The 23,222-nt window shown below is 46.0% G+C and overlaps 1 protein-coding gene across 2 annotated transcripts; it reads right to left on the reverse strand.

Moving 5' to 3' along the window:
* Positions 1-377: 377 nt before the first annotated feature.
* NSFL1C (NSFL1 cofactor) lies at positions 378-20,784 on the reverse strand. Of its 2 annotated transcripts, XM_086332669.1 has the most exons (10): positions 20,667-20,784; positions 18,044-18,141; positions 12,090-12,164; positions 10,186-10,218; positions 9,451-9,616; positions 8,755-8,847; positions 7,358-7,467; positions 6,842-6,979; positions 2,064-2,228; positions 378-780 (listed from the first exon to the last, which is right to left on the reverse strand). In XM_086332669.1, exons 1-10 carry the CDS (start codon positions 20,769-20,771, stop codon positions 618-620), a joined length of 1,146 nt encoding a protein of 381 aa, XP_086188795.1. In that variant the 5' UTR covers positions 20,772-20,784; the 3' UTR covers positions 378-617. The 2 variants fall into 2 exon arrangements, with proteins under 2 accessions (XP_086188795.1, XP_086188796.1); XM_086332670.1 differs by lacking the exon at positions 10,186-10,218.
* Between the last annotated feature and the right edge of the window lie 2,438 nt (positions 20,785-23,222).

The raw sequence follows: 23,222 nt of genomic DNA on the forward strand, positions 1-23,222 counted from the left end.
AGTCAGAATCTCAACTGGCCAAGGCCTGGGGAGTATACACCTCCCAGGGCTTGAGTAAAAGGAGCGGTATGCCTCTGAATCTGATCTCATGCTTCAGGACACTCTTGTTGCTGCCAGTTTTATCCAGGCAAGAAATTTGTTCTTATGTAATGAGTGCTACAAAGCCTTTTTCTCTTAAGTCTCCCCCCTTTCTTCCCTACATAGGGGTGGCGGGGGTCACACTTAGTGGGTGGGTGTTGTGTGCCACATGCAATTTTTACACAGAGAGGATGGAAGGAAGGCTCCTCCACACACCCTAGACAAATACGATTTCATGGTAACCAAAGCCTGCCTCAGTGGGAAACGTTCTGTACAACATGCTGGTGATATTCCTTCAATTTTTTTTTTTTTTGGTTGTTTTTATTTTTTTCTTTAAAGTCCATTGATCATCACAAAAACCCAGGAAATGCAACTAAGGAGAAAACAAATGTCCAACTGAGACCTAAGAACCCAGAGCTACGGAGGAGACGTGGCACTGGATGCAGGGTGTGCAGGAGTGGGTGGAAGGGCGGTCCCCACAGGGCAGCTGGCCATGGGAGACACAGGAGGGAGAGGAGGCTGCAGGCCGGGCCTGCCAGTTATGTTAACCGCTGCACGATGACGGCATTGAGCAGGTTGGCTTCCTTCAGCGTCTGGTTCTCGTCAGCCAGCTCTTTGTTCGGGAAGGTAGTCATGAGGACAAAGCTGGTGGCAGCCATGGCCGGCCGGGCGTCTACGATGAAGAGTCGGATGTCGCTGATCCTGGTGGAGTGGGGAGGCGGGTGAGCGGTGTTCTCTGCTGCCTGCTGCCCACTCCCACCCACTCACCCCCAGGCTAGAGGGAGGCCACATCACCTCCCCAGGTCCCTTCCTCTGCCCCATCCTCCAGAGTGGCCAAAATGCCATTTGGAAACACAAGAGCTCATGTCACTCTTCTAAAATCTTTCAGAATTGCTCCCGTCTTCCTTGTTATCCCACTCTAGTACTCTTGCCTGGAAAATGCCATGGATGGAGGAGCCTGGTAGGCTACAGTCTACCATGGACTGGTAGACCCCAGTCCATGGGGTCGCAAAGAATCAGACACGACTGAGCGACTAAAGTTTCTTTTAAACTTTCTTTCCTTGCTATAAACACCAACCTCCTGACTGTAGTCCCAAGTCCTGCCTAATTACACCCCAGCCTCCTTCCCCTGCTCTCCTACCTCCCCCCTTCAGTTCTTCACCGTGCTGTGCTCTCTGCCCACATCTGGTCCCTCTTCCCAGGGGCTTCTCTGCCTGATTCCTCTTCTATAATCCTCATTACACTTGCTCCACACTAACCTCATGTGAAGCTTGTTAACACTCAAGGCAAGCCATTCCCTGGGCCCCACATGGGTTCTGATTTATATGGCCTATGACTGATGAAATTTAGAGACACTGCTATTCTAGGGAAAAAAAGAGTTGTTTTGCCAAATATCTTTACTGGCAACAGTCATCCCCTGCTAATCCCTTCATCACTCTGTGCCTCGGCTTCCCCATCTTTAAGTTGCAGAGGTAGTTTGTTTCAATCTGGCCCAGATAAGCTGAGATAGAACAGGTATTCTAGAATTCTCCAAGTCCGGATTTCAGAGACCTTCATAGCCTAGAGGTTGTCAGAGGCCTCCTGGGGGTCGGGAGGTAGAGGAGTGGGATGAGTGGGATGAGTAAGCGGGATGCCGCGTTTCGTCCCCTCCCCGCTCCATCAACCACAGCAGTTCAGATTTCATCTGTTCTACCCTTGGGCTTTTGCATCAAACTTCCCATGAACAAATAGTTTGGAACAAATCCATCTGAGGAATCTGTGACCCACACGAGGGAGAGGGAACAGTCACTGGCTACACTTAATGGAAGAGCGGGGACCAAACCAAAGGCTTCAGACATGCACAGCTTCCTACCCCACTGCCTCCTCTGGAGAGCGCCTGGAGAGTCTGCTGGTGTTTAGGGGGAAGAACTGCTCCCTCTACTCACGTATCTGTGGGAGTTTCTGGGACCCTCTTAGAATAAGCCAGGCCCCATAATGCAAGGTACCTGTGGCTGTGGTTAAACTTCTGCACCAGCCTCCCGCCGTCAGCAAGCCGTATTTGGATGTTTGTGGTAGGCTGTGACTCATCGATTGAGATGGAAGAGCTGGCTTTGGCTTCATTTTCTGCCTGCTGTGCTGGAGAGCTGGTATTCAATATCTGGGGGGCAGTGCTGAGGAGAGAGGATTGCATCAGGACATGAACAGAAACAAAGCCCCAGCAGGAGTGGAATCCTGTCAAGGATTTTACTGAGCATTTGCTACGTCTGGTGCTGTTTGCCGCTACTGACATAAGGAGTGACCAGACAGAATCCCTGCTCTGATGGAAATTAGAGGTCCAGCAGAATTCACCTCAACCCCCAAGTTACTGCCAGCTCCCTCACTCCTGGAGTTGGGCAAGTTACCAACCCCCTTCTTCCCTGATGTCCACAACTGAACAGAGCTTGAAGGGAAGAAAGCAGTATGCAAGAAAGCCTGGGCTGGAAGAGACCGGGACCTGACACTGGAGGCCCCAGCAGACCAGGACGAGTTTTGGCCCCAGTGAGAGGCTGAGGACAGAACGGGAAGGGGGCACTCCAAGTCTCCAGCTGAGGTGGGTGTCACACAGCCTGGCAGGTGACTGCTGGGATGTAAAGGACAAGTCCAGATTCTTATCCACTGATGGAATTTTCAGGCCTGCCTACCCTAGTGCAGCCTCACTCATGTGGGTATCTTGTACTCATTGGTCAACTATCAGGAGACAGTTCAGATTTCTGGAAAGCCAACCAAGTGCCTGGCACCACAGGGATTAAGTATATAATATGAACAGGACATGGTGCCTGCTGCAGTGTGGAAAGCTCAGATCTTGGAATGAGATGGACCAGGGTTTGAATTCACCCACTAGCTATAGTGGTGTTGGGCTAGTTATTTAAGCTCTTTGAGTTTCAACAACAGTAGTAACGAGATTCTTTAACAAGGACTATTGTGAGAATTAAAGGGGTTATACATTCAGGGAGGTGGACAAACACAAAATGCACACAAATTCCCAATTCTCCACAACCGTGTGGAGGCGTTATCTCTTTTTTTCTCTTAGCAGATGTCCTGGCCTAGACCTTTGCAGAGAATAGAGGCCATTAGATGAGAATCCCCCTGCCTTCCCCCAAAGCCTCTAATTAGATCAGTTCCTCCACCTCACTTCTTCCTCTGATCTTTACAACCTAAAAAGGGTCTTCTTAGCAAATCCAACTGAAAGTACTTTCCTAAGTGTGTTCCCTGGGACCTGAGTCCCTTGAGTTATCTACAGAAGGTTCTGGAAATGTCACATGTTATACCAACAGCGTCTGAGGCCACTAACATATTAAAGGTCTTGAGAGGTCATAAAGAAACTGTCTGCAATGCAGGCGACCCGGGTTTGATCTCTGGTTCAAGATCCCCTGGAGAAGGGAAATGCAACTCACTCCAGTATTCTTGCCTGGAGAATTCCATGGGCAGAGGAGCCTGGCAGGCTACAGTTCATGCGGTCACAAAGAGTCAGACACGACTGAAAGACTAACACTTTGAGAGGTTGTGAAGTGAAGGCAAACTTATTTGACCACCATGTTCTTCTTTCATGTTAACCTCCTGAAGATCATTTCATGGAACAGTCCACGAAATGTTGCCCCAGAGCACACAGTCAGCAAGAAAGAACTAAAAACTGAACTTACTTTCTGTGAACATCAAAAATATGGGTTTAGAGAATTACAGAGTGGAGATCAGAAGAGAACACTGGCCACAGTTATTGGCTATGAGAAAAGCTTCTATGTATTGACCTCACAATGTGTGGGACTCAAAAGATGAGACACACAGATAAATTACACCCATCACAGAAAGTTAAATGTTGCACCTGTAAATGCTTAAGATCTTCTCTGTTCTGTTCATTAGTTTTAACAGCATTAGGTCAACTCTCTAATTAGATTCTAAGTAGCCTGGCCCTCAACTGTTTATAACAGTTCCAAGTACGACAGGTACTCATTGAAGCTGCTGCCTGCCAGAAAGGCCTGAATGAGACAGAAGCTGAATCACTTGACTGCTCATTTGCTTTGTAGTGGGAATAAACTGGGCACTAAGATGCTCTGCTGAGGCCTGAGGCCCTGTCACCTGCTTTACAAAGATGAGCACTGCAGCAAGCATGGGGAGCAGCGGAGCTCATCCCAGCAGCAGTGACGCCCTCACCCCATCCCAAGTGCGCTCGTGGTGTTTGCTACTTGAAATCAAATGCAGGCTTCTCAAATCTTCAGATTAGTTCCCATCCAAACAAACAAATGCAAAACCTACATTCTTTCATGCAACTGAAAGAATTTTTTTAAATTTCTGAACTGAGAAAAATCTATTCATTCACTTTATTTTTCTAGGTAACTGGAGAAAAAACAAGGATTGACCAATTTTTGAGGGAAACTTGAGAAAAATTTCTTAAAACAGTTGGCTTCCTAATCATTTTATTTAACAAGACAATGATGGAAAGCACAGTAAAGTTTACTGGAAAAACTAAAGCTAGAACTGAAAATCAAAGTGGAACTGGCAATGAACATTTATTTAGCTGACAAGCATCATGTCTGATTATCAAGCTCTGTTGATTCATCATCTGCACTAATAACGTAGTCCCATCCTAAAACAGAGGGCTTCCCTGGTGACTTAAGATAGTAAAGAAACCACCTGCACTGCAGGAGACGAGGGTTCCATCCCTGGATCGGGAAGATCCTCTGGAGAAGGGGGTGGCTACCCACTCCAGTATTCTTGCCTGGGAAATCCCATGGAGAGGAGCCTAGCAGGCTACAGTCTATGGGGTCACAAACAGTCAGACACAACTGAGCGACTAATACTTCACTTCATCCTAAGTCTCCTTAAAATATCTTAATTTTTTGAGACGTATTGTCCTGTACACACAATACAATTAAGACATTCCAAAAGCATAAGCATTTTTGGTTAATATGAAGCCAGACAAACCCAAACTTCAAGGTGTTGAGTCCTTCCTTAAAACTAATGGCGGGTGAAAGAAGGCTGCCATGTTCTGGAGGGCAACGTGAAGACCTTCTGAGCTACGTGTTGTACTACTTCCAGGACAACATCAGGGGTATATCAAGATTTAATTAGATAACCACTACAATGTTCATAATACTGATAATCACGTAAATACTTAATAGCAGGCACTGGTTAAGATATGGCACATACGGAGCATAGAAAATTATGTTAGCATTAAAAAAAATATTGTAGAAATGCATTTACTGATCTGGAACGATAGCCAGACTACATTGACTAGGCAAAACAGTAGGGCATAGAACATTTGTTTTTACACACACACCCTTAGATACTAACTGGATATATCCAGCGGTTAGGTTTAAGAATAGCTTTTACTCTTTACCTGTATTTTCTATTTTAAAAGATAAACACACTTTATTTTCAATAATATATAGGGAAAAAAATTAAGTGGTGCTCCACAAAGCTTACCACAATTGACAAGGAAGTCACAGATGGATCACTCTGGGAACAGCTGTCCCAGACTAACCCACAGGGCTCAATGTGGGAGATGAAACGATGAGAGCAGGGTGACTTCAGTATTTTGGTCCTGGTAAATCGCAGTCTATTATCTCTAATAGAGCTATGACCCTTGCTCCTGACGAGGCACGAATGGCCAGCAGGGAGGCAGGGGATTCGAGGAGAGGGCCAGTCAGAATCGCAAAGAGCATAGACCACACTCTGATTCCTGAACATGCTGGTGAGGTGAGCAAGGGCAGCACCGAGCTCAAAAGCTGCCAGAGCTAGGTCAGAAGTAGGGTCATGCTGTGCAGAAGTGTGGGAAGGAGTTCCAATCAGAAGACCAGGTTCTAGTCCTGGTGGCACTGCAGGGAGCACCTAAGGGTAACCCTTAAGAGTCCAAGAGCCTCAGCTTTCCCTCTGTAAAGTAAGGACTGTATCGTGTGTCACCACGCTGAAAGCCTCTTGTGTGCACAGATCCCTCAGAAGAATACTGACCAAGTGACCCCATGCACAGCCAAAGCTGAGTGGGTCCCTGAGAAAAGGCTGCCTATCTGTGGGTTCATTAAGGATCTGGTGTGAGAACTCTGCTGATCACAGTTAACAGGAACTATCAACCAATCAGATCTTGTTAATATGAGGGGTTTGAATGCAAGACAGAGATAGTGGCAGAGGACACAAGGCAAAACAGTCACAGGGAATGACAAAGCAAGCGTCAGGCAGTGTTTACCAGAGAGGTAAAAATAAGACGCCCCTCACACTGGAGCAGCAGCCTGCACAGGAGCAACAATGTCCTTGAGCTTCCCTGGATCCTGAACGATGCTGCTGCAGGCTGGCTGGATTCCTCACCCCCGCTGAATCCCCACCTCAAGTGACCTGAATACGTGTGTCTGCTTCAGCCTTAGAGCCATCGAGGAGGTGCTCTCTGTTCTGAGCACCCTAGATAACCAAGTCCAAACTGCAATGTGTTACCTTCACTGCTCACTGTGGGACAGTGCTCTACGTGCTCCTCCCAACAGCAGTCAAGGAGATAAGGACTCTTACTAGCCCCACTTTAAGCTGAGAAAACTGAGGCTGTACAGTCCAAGGTTATACGGCTAGAAAGCGAAGAAGAGATTTAGACTTAGGTCTGTTAATGCCAAAGCCTATGTTCTCATACTCTTCCTCCCATAAAGATAAAATCTGAAGTACTTTGTAATAAACAGTAAAGAGCTGCATCAAGTGAGCTGTGCACAGGGTCTGCTGGGCCCCAAAGGAGTGACCCACACAGTTCCACCCCACCCGTGCTGCTCCTTACCTGCCCAGTTTCTGACCCTCGCCAGTGAAGGCTTTGAAGGCTCCCTTGGGCTTCACGAAGTCCTCATCCCGATGGTCCTCCATGTCCAAGTTCACCTGCCCACCGTGAGCTAATCTCCGCAGCTCTGCTGGCACCTCTCTGTGGGAGAAAAGGCAGTGCTGGGGCCCACATAGAGCAGGATGGGAATGACAGTGATGGGTACAAAAGGAGGAGAAACTTCCCATCTCCAACTGATGGGCCTCCATGGGGAGCTCACTGCTGTAGTGGCTGTCTGCCTCCCCCTTCTCTCATGCCTGCCTAGAAGCATATCTGGTGACTTGGCTCTGACCTAGGCCCAAAGTGGAAAAGTAGATACACAGGGTTTCAGAAACAGATCTGTGAATCTGTTTCTCAACTGTGCTAAATCTGCTTAAAATTTTAAATTTCTTAAATAATAAACATTTGAATTGGTTTCTTCTTTCCCATCTGCCATCTCACTCACTGACATGCAACCTGAAGAAGGGTTTTTCTGCTCACCCTCTGCGAATAGACTCCAGAAACTGGGCATTGGATGGGTCCTGGTAGCTTCTGAGTTCACCATTGTCCAGGCTGAATCCAGTCTTCCAGAGCTTCAACACTACATGAACCTATGACAACAGGAGGTAAGCAGCCCATACATTGTCAGGAACCTGGCAAGCACACCAGTGTGAACCTGCAAATTAGCGAGTTTTTTACTATTTTACTGTGTCATTACTAAAACACACAGACAGACAAACATATATACTCATGCACAAGGAGAACAATCAACAACCAATGAAATAAGTATTAACCTAAAATAAGAAGGTGATATGGCACAAGTTAAGAGAATAGGCTTTGATTTAAGCAGACCAGGATCTGCATCTGATCTTGCCACTCACTAAGTGGCACTGAGTACATGACTCGATTGATTGAAGCTGTAGCTTCCCTATCTGTAGGGTTGCCAGCGTGCTTGGCACACAGCTTGTGCTCAACTACATTAGCATGGCAAATTTTACATGGACTATTTTGCAGTCATTAAAAATGATATCTACAAAATTTGTTAACTCCCTGTACCCATCCACAGGAAAGGGTCTAGAGGGCTAAAGAACAACATATTAGCAGCTGCTGCCTCAGGCAGATAGAATTTTTATTTTGTTCTTGCTTGACTTTGTTTTGAAAAAAACCCAAAATGATTAAAAACAAAAACATTATGGAGACTAATGTTCACAAGGTCATATGAAAACATTTATGGCACTGAAAAAGAATATATACAGCCGAGTCACTTTGCTGTTCAGAAGAAATTAACACAACACTGTAAATCAATAAGATAAAAAATGTTTATGGCATAAACTTCAAAATTGACTCATAGCATTATTACACTTAGTAGAGAAGGGGGGACCCCCTATGCACAGGGGAAAAAGGACTGAATAACAATAGGAAAAAGTTTTAAAAGTATGTTTCAAGCCTCCCTGCTGCTGCTACTGCTGCTAAGTCGCTTCAGTCGTGTCCGACTCTGTGCAACCCCATAGACAGCCTCCTACCAGGCTCCTCTGTCTCTGTGATTCTCCAGGGAAGAAGGGCGGGGGGGGGAGTCTAAAGACCAAGTTCTTTAGCCTTGTCCACAGCATCAGAGAACCCTAGAATCACTATCCCTCTGTCTGAGACTCATGGAATGCTCAGAAAACTCCTTTATTTGTCCATCCACTCTGCCCACCCCAACTTATCCAGCTCCCCCTGCCACCATCCAGCCAGATGAGAGCTGTCTGTGATTCTCAGGTAAGCCTTTTCAATCATGGATGACACAGCAAATGTGCTGCCTCTTCCCTTTCAGAGGCTGCTGACTCATGGATTAACTTCTCCCCCAAAGTAATTAAACAGTCCACGAGCTTCCCTACAGAAGATGGATGCATACTCACATCTTGGCCGGAATGCCGCCTCCTTTCTCCTGCCACGTAGGCAGACTCTTCCTCTGGTGCCGCTCCAAGGCGGTAGCCACCGCCTGCAAATGGCTATAAAAGACAAGTTCACAAACACCTAAGGAGTGGGTCAGCAGTGATCAGGTTATTCAGACAAAATGTTATTTCAAGATTATTAACTATGAGGTATGCCTTCTCTGAGTAGCAAACTCAGAGCTACCAGGTCAGGATTGGGGTAAAAACTGAAAAGGTGTGGCTGGACAGAGTGCTGCTTGGCTAAAGGGAATGGCGGCTACTAAGATCTAGTTAATCACGACCATGCTGGAATCTTGGTGCAGGATAACACCAGATACTTTTTTGATTTTCACAAAGAAGGCAGAAATTCAGATTTTATGTAAAACAGATGACTATTGATTTAATTAAAATAAAAAAAAATAAAGCAAGACATTAAATCAAGTTGATCAGGCCAAACAAAACAATTGGCAGAACCTGATTTAGACCACAGGTTTGAAAACTTTACCCCAAATCTTGATTTCATGTTAAAAGGTAAGAGAAACTGCACTGCTCTTCTGCACAAGAGGAAGTGAGCAAATGAAAAACAAAAACAATTCAGTCACTATTGAGTGATAAAGGCCTCCTTCCCCCTTCTCTGGAACCTCAGTTCTATGGACATAGACATCTAGCCCCTATGCTTACTCTTGGTTTACTGGTCTCTCCAGGGCTCTTGGTCACTCGTTCCACAGCTACAGCTCCATGCTCCTTGGCACCTTTAAAAAGATCGTCCACCAGCTCGTTGGGACTTCTCTTCCTGGGAGGGCCAACAATCTGCTGTCCACTTCTCTCTGAGCCGCCAGCATAAAACCTGCACAGAAAATACACATCTAACACCAAATACGCTTAGAAAATATAAACAGAGCATGTGCCATGCTTTGGGCTAGGAGCTGGGCACAATGAGGCAAAGGGCACCAATGCTCATTTTTGAAACTTACTGTCTAGTGGGAGACACATGTAAAGAGGCAGGCAGGCATACTGCAGTGTGAGCCACAGAAAAGGTAAGGAAGGGGTCTCTGGGAATACAGAATCAGGGAGAACAGTCAAGGGTTCCTGGAAGGGTGTTTTCTGGGCTAAACCTTGAGGATGATGAGTTTATCAGGTAAAGAAACCAGGAAAGGGCATTCCAGGCATGCATGACAGCACATTAGCTCTGGGAATTAAACGCCAACACTTTTCCAGGAGATGATCACTATGATCACAGTGAGAAGCAGCTACCACTAGCAGCCCCGGATTAATGGTGGCAGTGGCATGGTTAGTACAAGCAAGAAGGTTCCACTGGTGGCTCTGTCACTGAGTGATCTGGGCAAGCCAGTGCACTGAGCTATACCTCTCTTTCCTTCTTTGAAATGGAAGGGAAGAATCACATGCCCTACCTACCTGTTCCTTAAGTCAGGGCCGTGAGGTTCAAATCAGCAGATGTATGCAAAAGAACAAGCACAGAGTAACACACACATGTAAGGTGGTTTGATACCGCACCGAGAGCTCACCCAAGCCTCACTTCGCCTTGCAATTCTTGTGACATACACCAGGAGGATGATGAGAGTGGGTACTGGAGGTGGTCAGTGAAGCTCAAATATAAGCCCCAAGATACCCACATCTGCTTTGTAAGGGGCCAAGCAAAGCTTGAGATTAAGTTAGCACTTTAGTTTTTTAACCTGGGTTTGAAAATCTACAGTCATGCAGCCTTGGCTGGCTGCTTCCTTCTCACTCCTATTCACAGCTAAGTCAACAGCACATCTCAGTGGGGAGAACTGAGAACCTATAAAAATTAGCCTCAGCCTTCCATGTCTTGACATTATCCAGGGAATGGAGGCAAAACCCTAGGACTTGGCATGAACAAGAGGACCAGTGTCATTAGGTCTGAAATGCTGAGGGACCAAAGAGGTAACTCCGGATGTGAAGTAAAGGTCACTGCCTGGAGGACGTGACCAGACAGGAGAACTAGGAAGAGGTTATTTAAGAGTTGGGCATTCACTTACTTGATGACACTGTCTTTCAAGGGGCATTGAAACACTGAAATTAACATTTATTCCTGAACTTTGAGTATATTTAAATAGAATGCTGAGGTACGGCAAAAGTCACTACATGGATGAAAACAAAGAATAGAACATATGTAATTTCTGAGCTCACTTTCCAAAGACTGACCACAATGAGGTAACTGCATTTCCATAATGGTTATTACACAATGTTCCTCAGGAATGTTTGACAGACCCAGGCAGATTCCATGGAGAACCAAAACCTGTAAAACGAGGCTGCAGCCAGTTCATCCTTGTTCATTCCAGGTAAAGTTCTGTAAGGTCCTTATTATGGGATCTCAAAGCCCTGGCTTATGAACTAGGAACCTATGATCAAATGCCTTAAAAATATTCATGGCCTTGACCCGGTATTTTCATTTCTAGAAACTATTTAATATAACCTGAAATGTAGTCAAAGATTAATACACAGAGATGTTCACAGCATTGATATCTACAGTGGTAAAAAACTGAAAATGATCTAAACATCAAACATTCCGTATGATGGATTATTATTATAGTCAGTGAAAACACTTATCAAAAATTTTAATGACACAGAGAAATATGTAGCATTATATATCAAGATGTAGCATTAATTCTGCAAAAGCAAGAAACAAACTTATCTAATCTTCATCATGTAAAATACAGTATCAACAAGCTACCTTTATACACAGAACCAAGACTTAGTAGAAGTATGCCAAAATATTAACTGTAGTGACCAAAGGGTGGGTGAGTGTCATATTTTTTTCATTATGCTATATTTTCCACAATGGACACCAGTTTTATTATAACATTCCTAAAGGTTAAAGGCAAGCCAACAAAAAACAGTACAGTGTCTGTGTAACAGGGGAATATACATTTGTAAGCCCATTTTCCTGTTTATTATGTAATATACTGCTTTTTCAATTAAGAAAAAACTGGAAGGAAATACACCTAAAGTATTGATACCTGGCTACCTCTGGGTTGTGATACTATGAATGGCTTTTTTCCTTACAGATTTATTTCCTTTTCCCTAATATTCTTCAATAAATACATATTATTTAAAAAATTAAAATAAACAACAAAAAAAACAAACCCCAAATGAAAAAAAAAAAGGTAAGAAGACAGGGATCACTTCTAAGCTACAGGGAGTGGAAAACTGTTTCTAGTATGTGTGTGACTAGCTCACAGTACTAATGGTTAATGATAACAGAGCACGTTTATCCTTCTAGGCCCTTCTAGGTAATTATCACAGAATTCATGTGGACTGTGTCCCCAACAAAGACTCACCTCTGACCTTCCTCTTCCTCCTCGTCCTCATCTTGGTCATGAATGAGGTCTCTGAAGGATGTCACCCTATTATCGCTGGAGACACAGAAAGGAGGAAATTGATCTCATGGGGAGTTAAAAAAAGGTAACCTCCATCATCAACTGCTAAAAGTTGAGGACACTGAGGTTTAGGTTTTTTGGTGGGGCAGGAAGAGGATCTAGGTGGAAGAGGGTTCTCTCTCTTATGTTTATATGCTAAACAATGTGATATTTATTTATTCAAGGTCACCCAGGACTAAGAATAAATAGGAAGTGTATCAAGAAGTAAAGTGGAATCCAATTTAAGCTCTCCTAGGGGAGAGGACGGAGAAGGCAATGGCACCCCACTCCAGTACTCTTGTTTGGAAAATCCATGGACGGAGGAGCCTGGTGGGCTGCAGTTCATGGGATTGCAAAGAGTTGGATACGACTGAGCAACTTCACTTTCACTTTTCACTCTCATGCATTGGAGAAGGAAATGGCAACCCACTCCAGTGTTCTTGCCTGCAGAATCCCAGGGACAGAAAGGCCTGGTAGGCTGCCATCTCTGGGGTCGCACAGACTCAGACACGACTGAAGTGACTTAGCAGCAGCAGCAGCAGGGGAGAGGAGGGAACCGGATAGGGACTGTACTACTTTAAAAACATACTACCGGATAGTGATTTTCATCATATAATTTTTAAATATTGGGAGGATGCCTGTGTGTCAGGCACTGAACTGGATGCTAGGTCTATGAAATTATCAGGCACAGTTCTTACCCTTTAGTTGCTTACAGGTTAGTGGCACTCTGGCCTGGAAACCATCCATTAAATACTGTGTAATACGGGCTGTGACAAAGGAAAGCACATGGGACGTGAGAGCAGAGTCTTTTGTTCTAGGTGGGGGTGGGGGAAGTATCAAGAAAAGCTTCCCAGAGAAACGCGGCATTTGGACCTAGTGCTGATGAACGAGAGGACCATCAGTCAACTGGATAATGGATGGTGGTGATGGTGGGGAAAGGGGACCAGCAGGGCATTATAGGAAAGCAGTGCAGGCACACACAGAAACCAGTGACAGCAACACATTAAAGGACAAATCAAGGAACAGAAATGAAACAAATATGTGTGTGAAGAGGCCCCTGTCTGCTTCTGCTGTAGGTTAGTCAAGTACAGGGTGTGGTGGAGAGGGCCCACTAAACACGTCATGAGAAAGGTTAACTCCCTCCTCTGATGTTGTCTTACACTGCCACTTTTTTCCTAGTTTAGATTTGTCCTCAAGGAACAATCTTAGTTTTTCAAGGACCGTGAGACACAGAATTTATAAAAACATTTTCTGTATCTCTTATGGGGAAAAAAGTTGTTTCTCTTTAATACGAGGGGAAGGGGGTAATAGCAATTTAGTGAGGCTAAGAAGGAGTTGTTTACTTCCATTCAGTCTTGAAAAAAGATTTATTTCAGGGAGACAATCAGAGGACAGAATACCCTCTGAGGCTCTACCAACTAGACATAAGAGGACAACCAGCAAATGGTGTAGCAAATACACTCCTGCCTGAGCTGAGAGCAACCTCCTGGGCATTCCTTCACGCTCTACACAACATGGTCTAAAAGGATGCAAGTGATTAAGATCTGTACTAGTGCCTTAAAGGCCTGCTGTTTAGTCACCAAGTCGTAAACTGTGGGAGATGGTGAGGGACAGGGGTGTGCTGCAGTCCATGGGGTCACAAAGAGTTGACATAACTTGGTGACTGAACACCACCACCACCACCACCAGCTTGAGCAAACCACTTGCTCTGGCTATAGTTCTCTTTCCCCAAAAGTTCTTGATCCCAACTTAGGCACTAGTGGGACCTTGGGCATGCTACTGAAATTCTCTAAGTCTTCATTTCCTCATGTGAAAATGGAAACAACCAGCACCAACCTCGTGGGCTTACTGTGAACAGCTGGGGTGCTGACGGACAGTGTAGCACTTCTCAAGTACTACTCTTGAGCAGCAGGTATCAAACTGTTGGTCCTTGAACTAGGAGTATCAGCATTTACCCTCGAAATTCAGACAGATGCAAATCCTTCACCCTTACCCTAGACCTCCTCAATCAGAAACCCTAAAAGGAGTATCTAGTAATCTGGTTTTAGGAGTCCTCCAAGTAATTCTGATACATGCTCAAGTCTGAGGACCACTGTTCTAGAGTAATGTTCTGAGAGTTACCTTAACAGTACAGATGTCCTAGGGACACCACCAATTTAAGAATATTGGGTCTTGTATCTTCCACAAATTGGCAAAATGTCTCAGAAATTTCAACTATTCAGGATCAGAACTCTATCTCCCAGGCACCCTGAAGCAGCACAAAGGTGCTCTGTCAGATAACATTTTCTGCAGTGACAGAAATGCTGTATCTGTACTGTCCAATATGGAAGCCACTAGTCACATGGGGCTATTGAGCATTTAAAATTCAGTAATTGAGCATGAATAGCTCAATGTTTGTTTTATTTAATTTTAATTAATTTAAACAGTTACCTGAGGTTAGAGACTACCATATTACACAATATAGTTTTAGAGAATCAGACAATGGTGGTCCCTAACATTTTAAGAAAGTACAGTTTTGTTGAATGAAAGAAGAAAAAAAAGGAAGAAATAACAGCATCCCTCTTACTCAACCCTGTGCTAGGTACAGGGGTGGGAGGTATTGGACAGGGAGGTAGTTAGCAGAAGCAGCAGTTTTGGATTTAGACGAGTTTGGGTTTGAATTTGCCGTAAGGGCAAATGTGTTACTCAGACTAAGGCTCAGCATCCAGACCTGTGAAATGGTGAGCACCCTACCGACTTCCACGGTGGATACTGAGGTATAAGAAGATAATGTATGAAGGAGTATCTGGCAGAGCCAGACAGATGGTGGGTGCTTCTGAAATACTAGCCCTTCCACCTCTAGGAACTTACTATTTACTCAGGGAGAAAATATTCCAGTAATCACCAGAAGAATTCAAGACAACATAGGAGAGATGTCGCTGAGTAGTATGCAGATGTGGGTTGTGATTGGGGTTTGTGCTGCCTCTGGGTTTGGGGATTACACACTTAGTAGAGAAGGTGGGGCGGGAGCTACACGTGGAAGGACACAAGGATTTGCACAGGTGGAAAGGGAGCGAGACTAGGCCTGTCGAGTCAGAGGAGAGGCTCCAAGAACTAAGGCAGAACTGAGACACCAAACGAATCACTTTGATTGAAATAAAGATTTAAGAAAGGAGGAAAAGGGGGCTAAGATGAGGATGGCAGGTTCGCTGCAAACTCCTGAGGATGCTGAATGTCCACAGGGAGAGGCAGTACATCATTCTGGCTGAGAGCTGAGTGCTGGAAGCAGAAACAGATCTGCCTTTAAATCCTTGTTTGACTAGCTGTGTGATCTTGGGAAGAAGCCCAGCTTCAGTGTTTTCATCTGTGAAATGGGAAAAGTAACAGTAGCCACCTCACAGGGTTGTAGTAAAGCATTAAACCTAGTGCCTGGCAGCTGATAAGTACTCAATAAATGATAGCTGTTATTACTGAGGAGTTCAGACTTTCTCCTGTACCTATGGTTAACCTTTTTATGTCCCACAGCCCTCTGAGTATCTGATAAAAAGCTACGAATATTTTTGCCTAAAAAGGTTCAACATATATACAAGTTATTACGTACAATTTCAGGTAATTTACGGGCCTTCTGACACCCATTCCACAGATCCCGCCTAGGGGGTTAGCCTCCACGTTAGGAGCTTATTAACTGAGTGCTGTGCACAGAGGCAGTGACAACTTGAAAGAGTATGAGAAGATGACGGTCGGGGGCGGGGAGAGCTCAGCAGCAGGCTAAGTGTCCTGCAACAGTCAGGTCAAACAGGGGAAGGCAGGTCCCACACAGAGTTCCTCCTGGGTGCTAACACATGCCTGCCTTCTCCTGAGAATGCAGTTAGCATTTACCATCTGCACAAGGACCATGATTTACACATGGTGCATTCCCTCTCCCTTTTCCTCGGTTTCACCTAAGCCCAGTACCAAGTCTGAGGCTTAACCAAAGCAAAGTAAGACATTTAGAACTGCATGTGTGTGCAAGTCTTTTACTTCTCTTGGTCTTAACGATAAGCTCTATTTCTTTGGTTCTTTAACTCTTCTTAACATATGAACTTGTGGAATGAGACAGGGAACAAATAATAGAATGGGGAAGATGAGAATGGATGCTAATAATGGTAATACGAAAATGACAGTAATAGCAGTTAACATGTTCCATGTTGTATTAACTCATTTATTTGCCCATGTGGCAGGCACTACTATCCTTCCCATTTGACAAGTAATGAAACTGAGGGACTGGCGATGTTGAGTAACCTGCTCAAGGTCACAAAGCTCTCAAGTGACAGAGCTGGGATTTGAAGGTGGGCGGTCAGGCTTCTAGCCTAGGCTCTAACATGAATGTGGGTGGTCAGGCTCCAAGCCCAGGCTCTAACATGAAGGTGGGTGATCAGGCTCCCAGAGTAGGCTTTAACATGAAGGTGGGTGGTCAGGCTCCTAGCCTAGGCTCTAACATAAAGGTGGGTGGTCACGCTTCTAGCCTAGGCTCTAGTATGAAGGTGGGAGGTCAGGCTCCAAGCCCAGGTTCTAACAAGAAGGTGGGTGGTCAGGCTCCTAGCCTAGGCTCTAACATGAAGATGGGTGATCAGGCTCCTAGCCTAGGCTTTAACATGAAGGTGGGCAGTCAGGCTCCTAGCCTAGGCTCTAGTATGAAGGTGGGCGGTTAGGCTCCAAGCCCAGGCTTTAATAAACCACTGTGTGGATTGGACTTTGGGTCTACCAGAGAAGACAGGTATGAACATGCGACTGACATCACAAGCTAGGTTTCAATTTCTCCTCCTCTCTATTTCTGTGCCAACACCCAACAGTAATCTGGTGTGCCTGTGAAAGACACTGCAGGAAATTAGCTGTCTCTATGAGCAGCTGCAGAAGAGCCCTTACCCTACCAACCAGGCCCCAGGCAGTAACATCCTGACATGTCATCAATGACACCTCACAGGTTAGCATCTATGAAGAACTGAAAGATGTCCTGCCTATTACCTCTCTCCTCTGGAAACAGAGGAGAAGTTAAGGAAACAATGACAGCTGGGATTAGTGTTCCTTCTTGAAAGAGGGGAAATATAATTTAAATCTCAGATGTCCTCAGAGAGAAACACAATTTATCACTTCACACCAGCAAAGAAACCCTATATGTGTGTTCTGGAGTTGAATGCAAACTCAAACTAAGTGAGGACATACAGCAGAGTAGAAAAGGTTTCAGCAGAAAAGGGAGATGTGGTTCACATACCTTTAAAGGAAGAGGCCCTGCCTGTCTCATGAAGTCCTGCAATAATTACTGCTATCTGCAGATTACAGTAGTGATCTGCTCTAAGAATCCTGGAGACAGGGCGGCGAGGACAAGGGATGTAAATGAGATCGCAAAGGTTAACACTGTTTCACAAAATAAGACAAGGTCTCCCTAATTAATTTGGGAAAGAGCGGGTTAACAGGTTTAGTTTGTCTAAGTCTTTTAAATAGGGTAATAGGCATCCTAAAATATTTAAAGAGCCTTTTTAAAGTCATCTGGCCTAATCTTTTACGTCTATAGCCTCCCTGAAAGGAAGCACTTCAGTTTTAACTTAAAAACTTTCAGAAATGGAGAAGCCACTCCTCACATTTCATAAATAAGAGACCACCCCCCCCCCCCCGCAAACATTTAAATAGTTGGTTCTGTGGTTTCCTCCAGGACTGGATCATAAAACACACTCAGTTAAGAATCCCACATCTCCACACAAAAGGAATAAGTCTTGCAAGAAACTACTACCCACCAGTCAGTCTTTCTCCCTCAAACCCACTGGTCCAGGTTCCCAGGCCTGAACCCTCTGTCAAGGCAGGAAATAGTCCACCACTGCTGGAAGCACACCAATGCAGCAATAACTGAAGTTGGCCCTTACCTGGGGGCTGTGCCTCTGGACACTGAACTGGGGGTTGCCTGCGAAATGGTCACAATGTCTTCGTCCCCTCCATCCTCATAAAAGCTTGCTAGGGCAATCTGAAACAGACAGGCAGTAACATGGGATCCTTAAACAGGCCTTCATCTAACATGTTCCCTTTGAACACAAAGGAGCAAAGACACAAAAATATGGCCCACGCTTATAAGGCAGTCTGTATATGGTGAGCCATGGAAAATAAGACCAAAAGATTAGTGGCCCAACTATTTGTTTTCATATCACCTGAAACAAATTCCACCTACTAAAGGAAAAAGAAGGCAAAAAGGAAAGCTGGGATGGAGATACTCCTCAATGTCATTTTATGAGGAAATGTGATCTAGTAAAAGCAGTGTACATTTACTGAATACTCATTTATGTGCCATGTTGATCTGAGTGTAACTCTATCTGTGCTAACTTATTTAATCCTTAAAGAACCCTATGGAGTTAGTGCTATCATCATCTCATTTTATAGTTGACAGAGAAGTGGTAAGAAGAAAACTGTCTGAGGTTACACAGTTGGTAAAGAGTGGAGCCAGGGTTGATCCCAGGCAGTCTGCTCAGGCCCTTGCTCTCAGCTCTCAGGTGACAGCCAGGAGTTGGAAACTGCGAGGTCACTACAGATGACTACTCTTACTTTTCTCTGAGGCTGTTTCCTAGTCTGTGCAATGGGGACACTCATCTCACCAACCCTGCAAAATGGATGAGAGCATCCATTAACATTTATGCCCAGTCATGTCTTAGCTCTATCTATACATACAGAAGGAATATGGACCTCTTTTAGCCATTTGTGATTGGATGTTTCTGGCATGAAGTCAATGCATAGGTATTTACTAATCACTGCTTCCCTGGTGGATCAGACAATAAAGAATCTGCCTGCATTGCAGGAGACCCAGGTTCAATCCCTGGTTAGGGAAGATCCCTTGGAGAAGGGAATGGCTATCCATGTCAGTATTCTTGCCTGGACAATCTCATGGACTGAGGAGCCTGGCGGGCTATCGGCTACAGTCCATGGGATCGCAGAGTAGGACAGGACTGATCGACCGACACTTACTCTGCACAATGAAGTAAGAGCGCAATGAGGTCTACAGAAATGACAAGACCAGGCTCCTGTCCTCAAGGTCACCACACTGTAGGAGACAGGGAGCTGCTGTGGGACACAACCAGCCTGTGGGAAGCAGCGTGCCTTTACAGGACACACTTTAGCAAGCCAGCCAGGAGGCACTGTGCTACGGGACATGCACTGAATGGCATCAAGGGAGGTCTGTGTCCAAGTCGTGGGCAAGTCACGTCACATACGTGAGCGTGCTTCCGCACTAACAGCATGAGGAGACCGAGACCGATGACCTGCCAACTGTAACACTGGGAGCTTCTAGGTCTTTCAAGTAGAAGCCGCACTTTGCATTTTCACCCAGCACAGGGGCTTTACATCATATGTCTATACAGTTGTGATGCTTTACCTAACTTTATGTTTCGCGAAGCATGTGAAGAGTGAAGTCAGCAGACCCAGTTCACATCCTAACCCCCGGGTGTGTGACCTTGGGCCTATCACTTGCCTTCTGAGCTTCCAATTCATCTATTTCCTCAAATGAAGACGTTTTCTTCACTTCACAGTGTGGCAAGGATAAACCAAATCACGTATGTAAAGTGCCAGGGCACGTGGTGGCAGAGCTTAATAGAGCCTGGGCTCTGGTATCAGACAGAACTGAGTTCGAATGCCATTTCTTCCACCTGGTAGCTAGTGAGGCCTTCAGCAAATTACTTAACTTCCCTAAACTTCAGCTTCAAAGTGCAATGCTTAAATAACTTAAGATACATAAAGCTCATGGTAGGCACTCAATAAATATTAATCATCGTCATCCATCAAAGATGTAGGTTGGCCAAAAACATGCATGCAATTCTTTCTACAATTAATCACTGAGTGCTTACTACGTGTCAGGTGTTGTTCTAGACACAGAGGATTCAACAGTTTACCAAAATCCCTGCCTGGTGTACTTTATCTTAATCTCTTCTAGTATTTTATGTATGTCTAATACCTGCCAGTGAATTACACGATAAGCTCCAAGAAGACTCCCATTTCACAGAGAAGTTACCCAATAAAGATGATTAGGATCCAACTTTGCGCCACAACCCAGTTTCTCCCAGCATTTAGGTACGAGGGGGCGTGTGACCCGGGCTGCGGAAATGGAAATGAACGAGCACCTCGTGCCCCCCGTCGCCCCGCTCCACCCGGGAGCTGGTCAGTCCGGCCGGGGCCGCAGCCGAGACTTGGCGCGGCAGCCACGCCCCCAGGGTCCCCGTCTCCACGCGGGCTGCGGCTGTACCCAAAGGCTCGCCTACCCGAGAGCCAGCCAGAAAGGAAAAACGAGGTCCGATAGACCAGGTCAGTCCGGGCCTGGGCTGGCCTGCGTTTCCCCTCGCCCAGGACGAGCTGGCGACGCGTGGCAAGCGGCCCCAGGACCCTGAGGCCTGGGTCGGGCCGCAGCCCGGCGGGATGACTGTGCGCTTCGGCCGCCGAGGGCTTGAGGCACCAGGTGTCTGCTCCCCATAGTACCCTGCCTGCCCGACGCGGCCCCCCTCCCGGCGCTACCTGCAGGTCCCAGCCGGCCGACTCCAGGAAGAAGCGGGCCCGATCCTCCTCGGCGCCCGTCACCGCCACGAACTCCCTCAGAGCGTCCTGCCGCTCCGCCGCCATCTTCGCCCGGTGCGCCGCCCAAACTGCCCCGGGTATCACTGCACAGCCTCAGCCCCGCCGCGGCGTTCCGTCCTCCGGTTGACCAGGTCCAGCCGAGTGGAGCCCGCCCGCAGGCCCCGCCCCATACAGTGCCTAACGCAAAACCTTCCGTGCGGGAAACGCCGCCGCTCTGCGCCCTCTGGCGGCCGCAGCCTGGACCCTCAGTCTAACGGCGGGGGAGGGAGCGCGGGGAGGATGAGAGGCGGGGCGGGTCCACCACTGTGTACCTGTGGAACGAAAGATCGCCAAAGGATTCAGTTTCACATTATTCATTGAGTCGTTTCCTCATTTCATTAATTTATTCTTTCGTTCATTCACTTGTGCAACTGAGTGGAACCAAGGGAACTCTTTCAGTTCAGTTCATTTCAGTCGATCAGTCGTGTCCGACTCTTTGCGACCCCAGGGACCTGCAGCCCATCAGGCTTCCCTGTCCATCACCAACTCCCGGAGCCTACTCAAGCTCATGTCCATCCCATCGGTGATGCCATCCAACCATCTCATCCTTTGTCGTCCTCGTCTCCTCCTGCCTTCAACCTTTCCCAGCATCAGTGTCTTTTCCAATGAGTGGGTTCTTCACCTCAGGTGGCCAAAGGATTGGAGTTTCAGCTTCAGCATCAGTCCTTCCACTGAGTATTCAGGACTGATTTTCTTTAGGATTGACTGGTTTGTTCTCCTTGCAGTTCAAGGGACTCTCAAGAATCTTCTCCAACACCACAGTTCAAAAGCATCAATTCTTCAGCGCTCAGCTTTCTTTATAGTTCAATTCTCACATCCATGCATGACTACTGGAAAAACCGTAGCTTTGACTAGAAGGACCTTTGGTTTGCTTTTTAATAAGCTGTCTAGGTTGGTCATAGCTTTTCTTCCAAGAAGCAAGCGTCTTTTAATTTCATGGCTGCAATCACCATCTGCAGTGATTTTGGAGCCCAAAAGAGTAAAGTCTGTCACTGTTTCCCCATCTATTTTCCATGAAGTGATGGGACCCGATGCCATGATCTTAGTTTTCTGAATGTTGAGCTTTAAGCCAACTTTTTCAGTCTCTTCTCTCACTTTCATCAAGAGGCTCTTTATTTCTTCACTTTCTGCCATAAGGGTGGTGTCATCTGCATATGTGAGGTTATTGATATTTCTCCTGGGCATCTTGATTCCAGCTTGTGCTTCCTCCAGCCCAGCATTTCACATGATGTATTCTGCATATAAGTTAAATAAGCAGGGTGACAATATACAGCCTTGACGTACTCCTTTCCTGATTTGGAACCAGTCTGTTGTTCTATGTCCAGTTCTAACTGTTGCTTCTTGACCTGCATACAGATTTCTCAGGAGGCAGGTCAGGTGGTCTGGTATTCCCATTTCTTTAAGAAATTTCCACAGTTTGTTGTGAGCCACACAGTCAAAGGCTTTGTCAGTCAATAAAGCAGAAATAGATGTTTTTCTGGAACTTTCTTGCTTTTTCGATGATCCAGGGGATGTTGGCAATTTGATCTCTGGTTCCTCTGGCTTTTCTAAATCCAGCTTGAACATCTGGAAGTTCACGGTTCATGTATTGTTGAAGCCTGGCTTGGAGAATTTTGAGCATTACTTTTCTAGTGTGTGAGATGAGTGCGATTGTACAGTAGTTTGAGCATTCTTTGGCATTGCCTTTCTTTGGGATTGGAATGAAAACTGACCTTTTCCAGTCCTGTGGCCACTGCTAAGTTTTCCAAATTTGTTGGTATATTGAGTGCAGCTCTTTCACAGCATCGTCTTTTAGGATTTGAAATAGCTCAACTGGAATTCCATCACCTCCACTAGTTGAGCGCCAAAGAATTGATGCTTTTGAACTGTGGTGTTGGAGAAGACTCTTGAGAGTCCCTTGGACTGCAAGGAGATCCAACCAGTCCATTCTGAAGGAGATCAGCCCTGGGATTTCTTTGGAAGGAATGATGCTGAAGCTGAAACTCCAGTACTTTGGCCACCTCATGCGAAGAGCTGACTCATTGGAAAAGACTCTGATGCTGGGAGGGATTGGGGGCAGGAAGAGAAGGGGACGACAGAGGTTGAGATGGCTAGATGGCATCACTGACTCGATGGACGTGAGTTTGAGTGAACTCCAGGAGTTGGTGATGGACAGGGAGGCCTGGCATGCTGCGATTCATGGGGTCGCAAAGAGTCTGACGTGACTGAGCGACTGAACTGAACTAGCTTTGTTCGTAGTGATGCTTCCTAAGGCCCACTTGACTTTGCATTCCAGGATGTCTGGCTTTAGGTGAGTGATCACACCATTGTGGTTATCTGGGTCATGAAGGTCTTTTTTGTATAGTTCTTCTGTGTATTCTTGCCCCCTCTTTGTGCTCTTTCGGGGCTGGGCATTAGCAGGGAGCAAAACAAAGTCCCTGCCTTCTTGTTCTGGAAGAGGGAATGGCTACCCACTCC

Source organism: Bos grunniens, chromosome 13 (assembly GCF_055505025.1).
Source record: "Bos grunniens cultivar Pamir isolate PY7600 chromosome 13, Bosgru_T2T1.0, whole genome shotgun sequence".
In the NCBI taxonomy this organism is placed as follows: Eukaryota; Metazoa; Chordata; class Mammalia; order Artiodactyla; family Bovidae; genus Bos; species Bos grunniens.

Excerpts from the sequence above, each read along its gene's own strand:
- NSFL1C (XM_086332669.1), bottom strand. The coding sequence starts at position 20,771 with ATGGCGGCGGAGCGGCAGGACGCTCTGAGGGAGTTCGTGGCGGTGACG. Across the intron at positions 18,142-20,666 it reads CGGCCGGCTGGGACCTGCAG|ATTGCCCTAGCAAGCTTTTA; the intron begins GTAGCGCCGGGA and ends TGTCTGTTTCAG. Across the intron at positions 781-2,063 it reads AAGTTTAACCACAGCCACAG|GATCAGCGACATCCGACTCT; the intron begins GTACCTTGCATT and ends CCACTCCACCAG.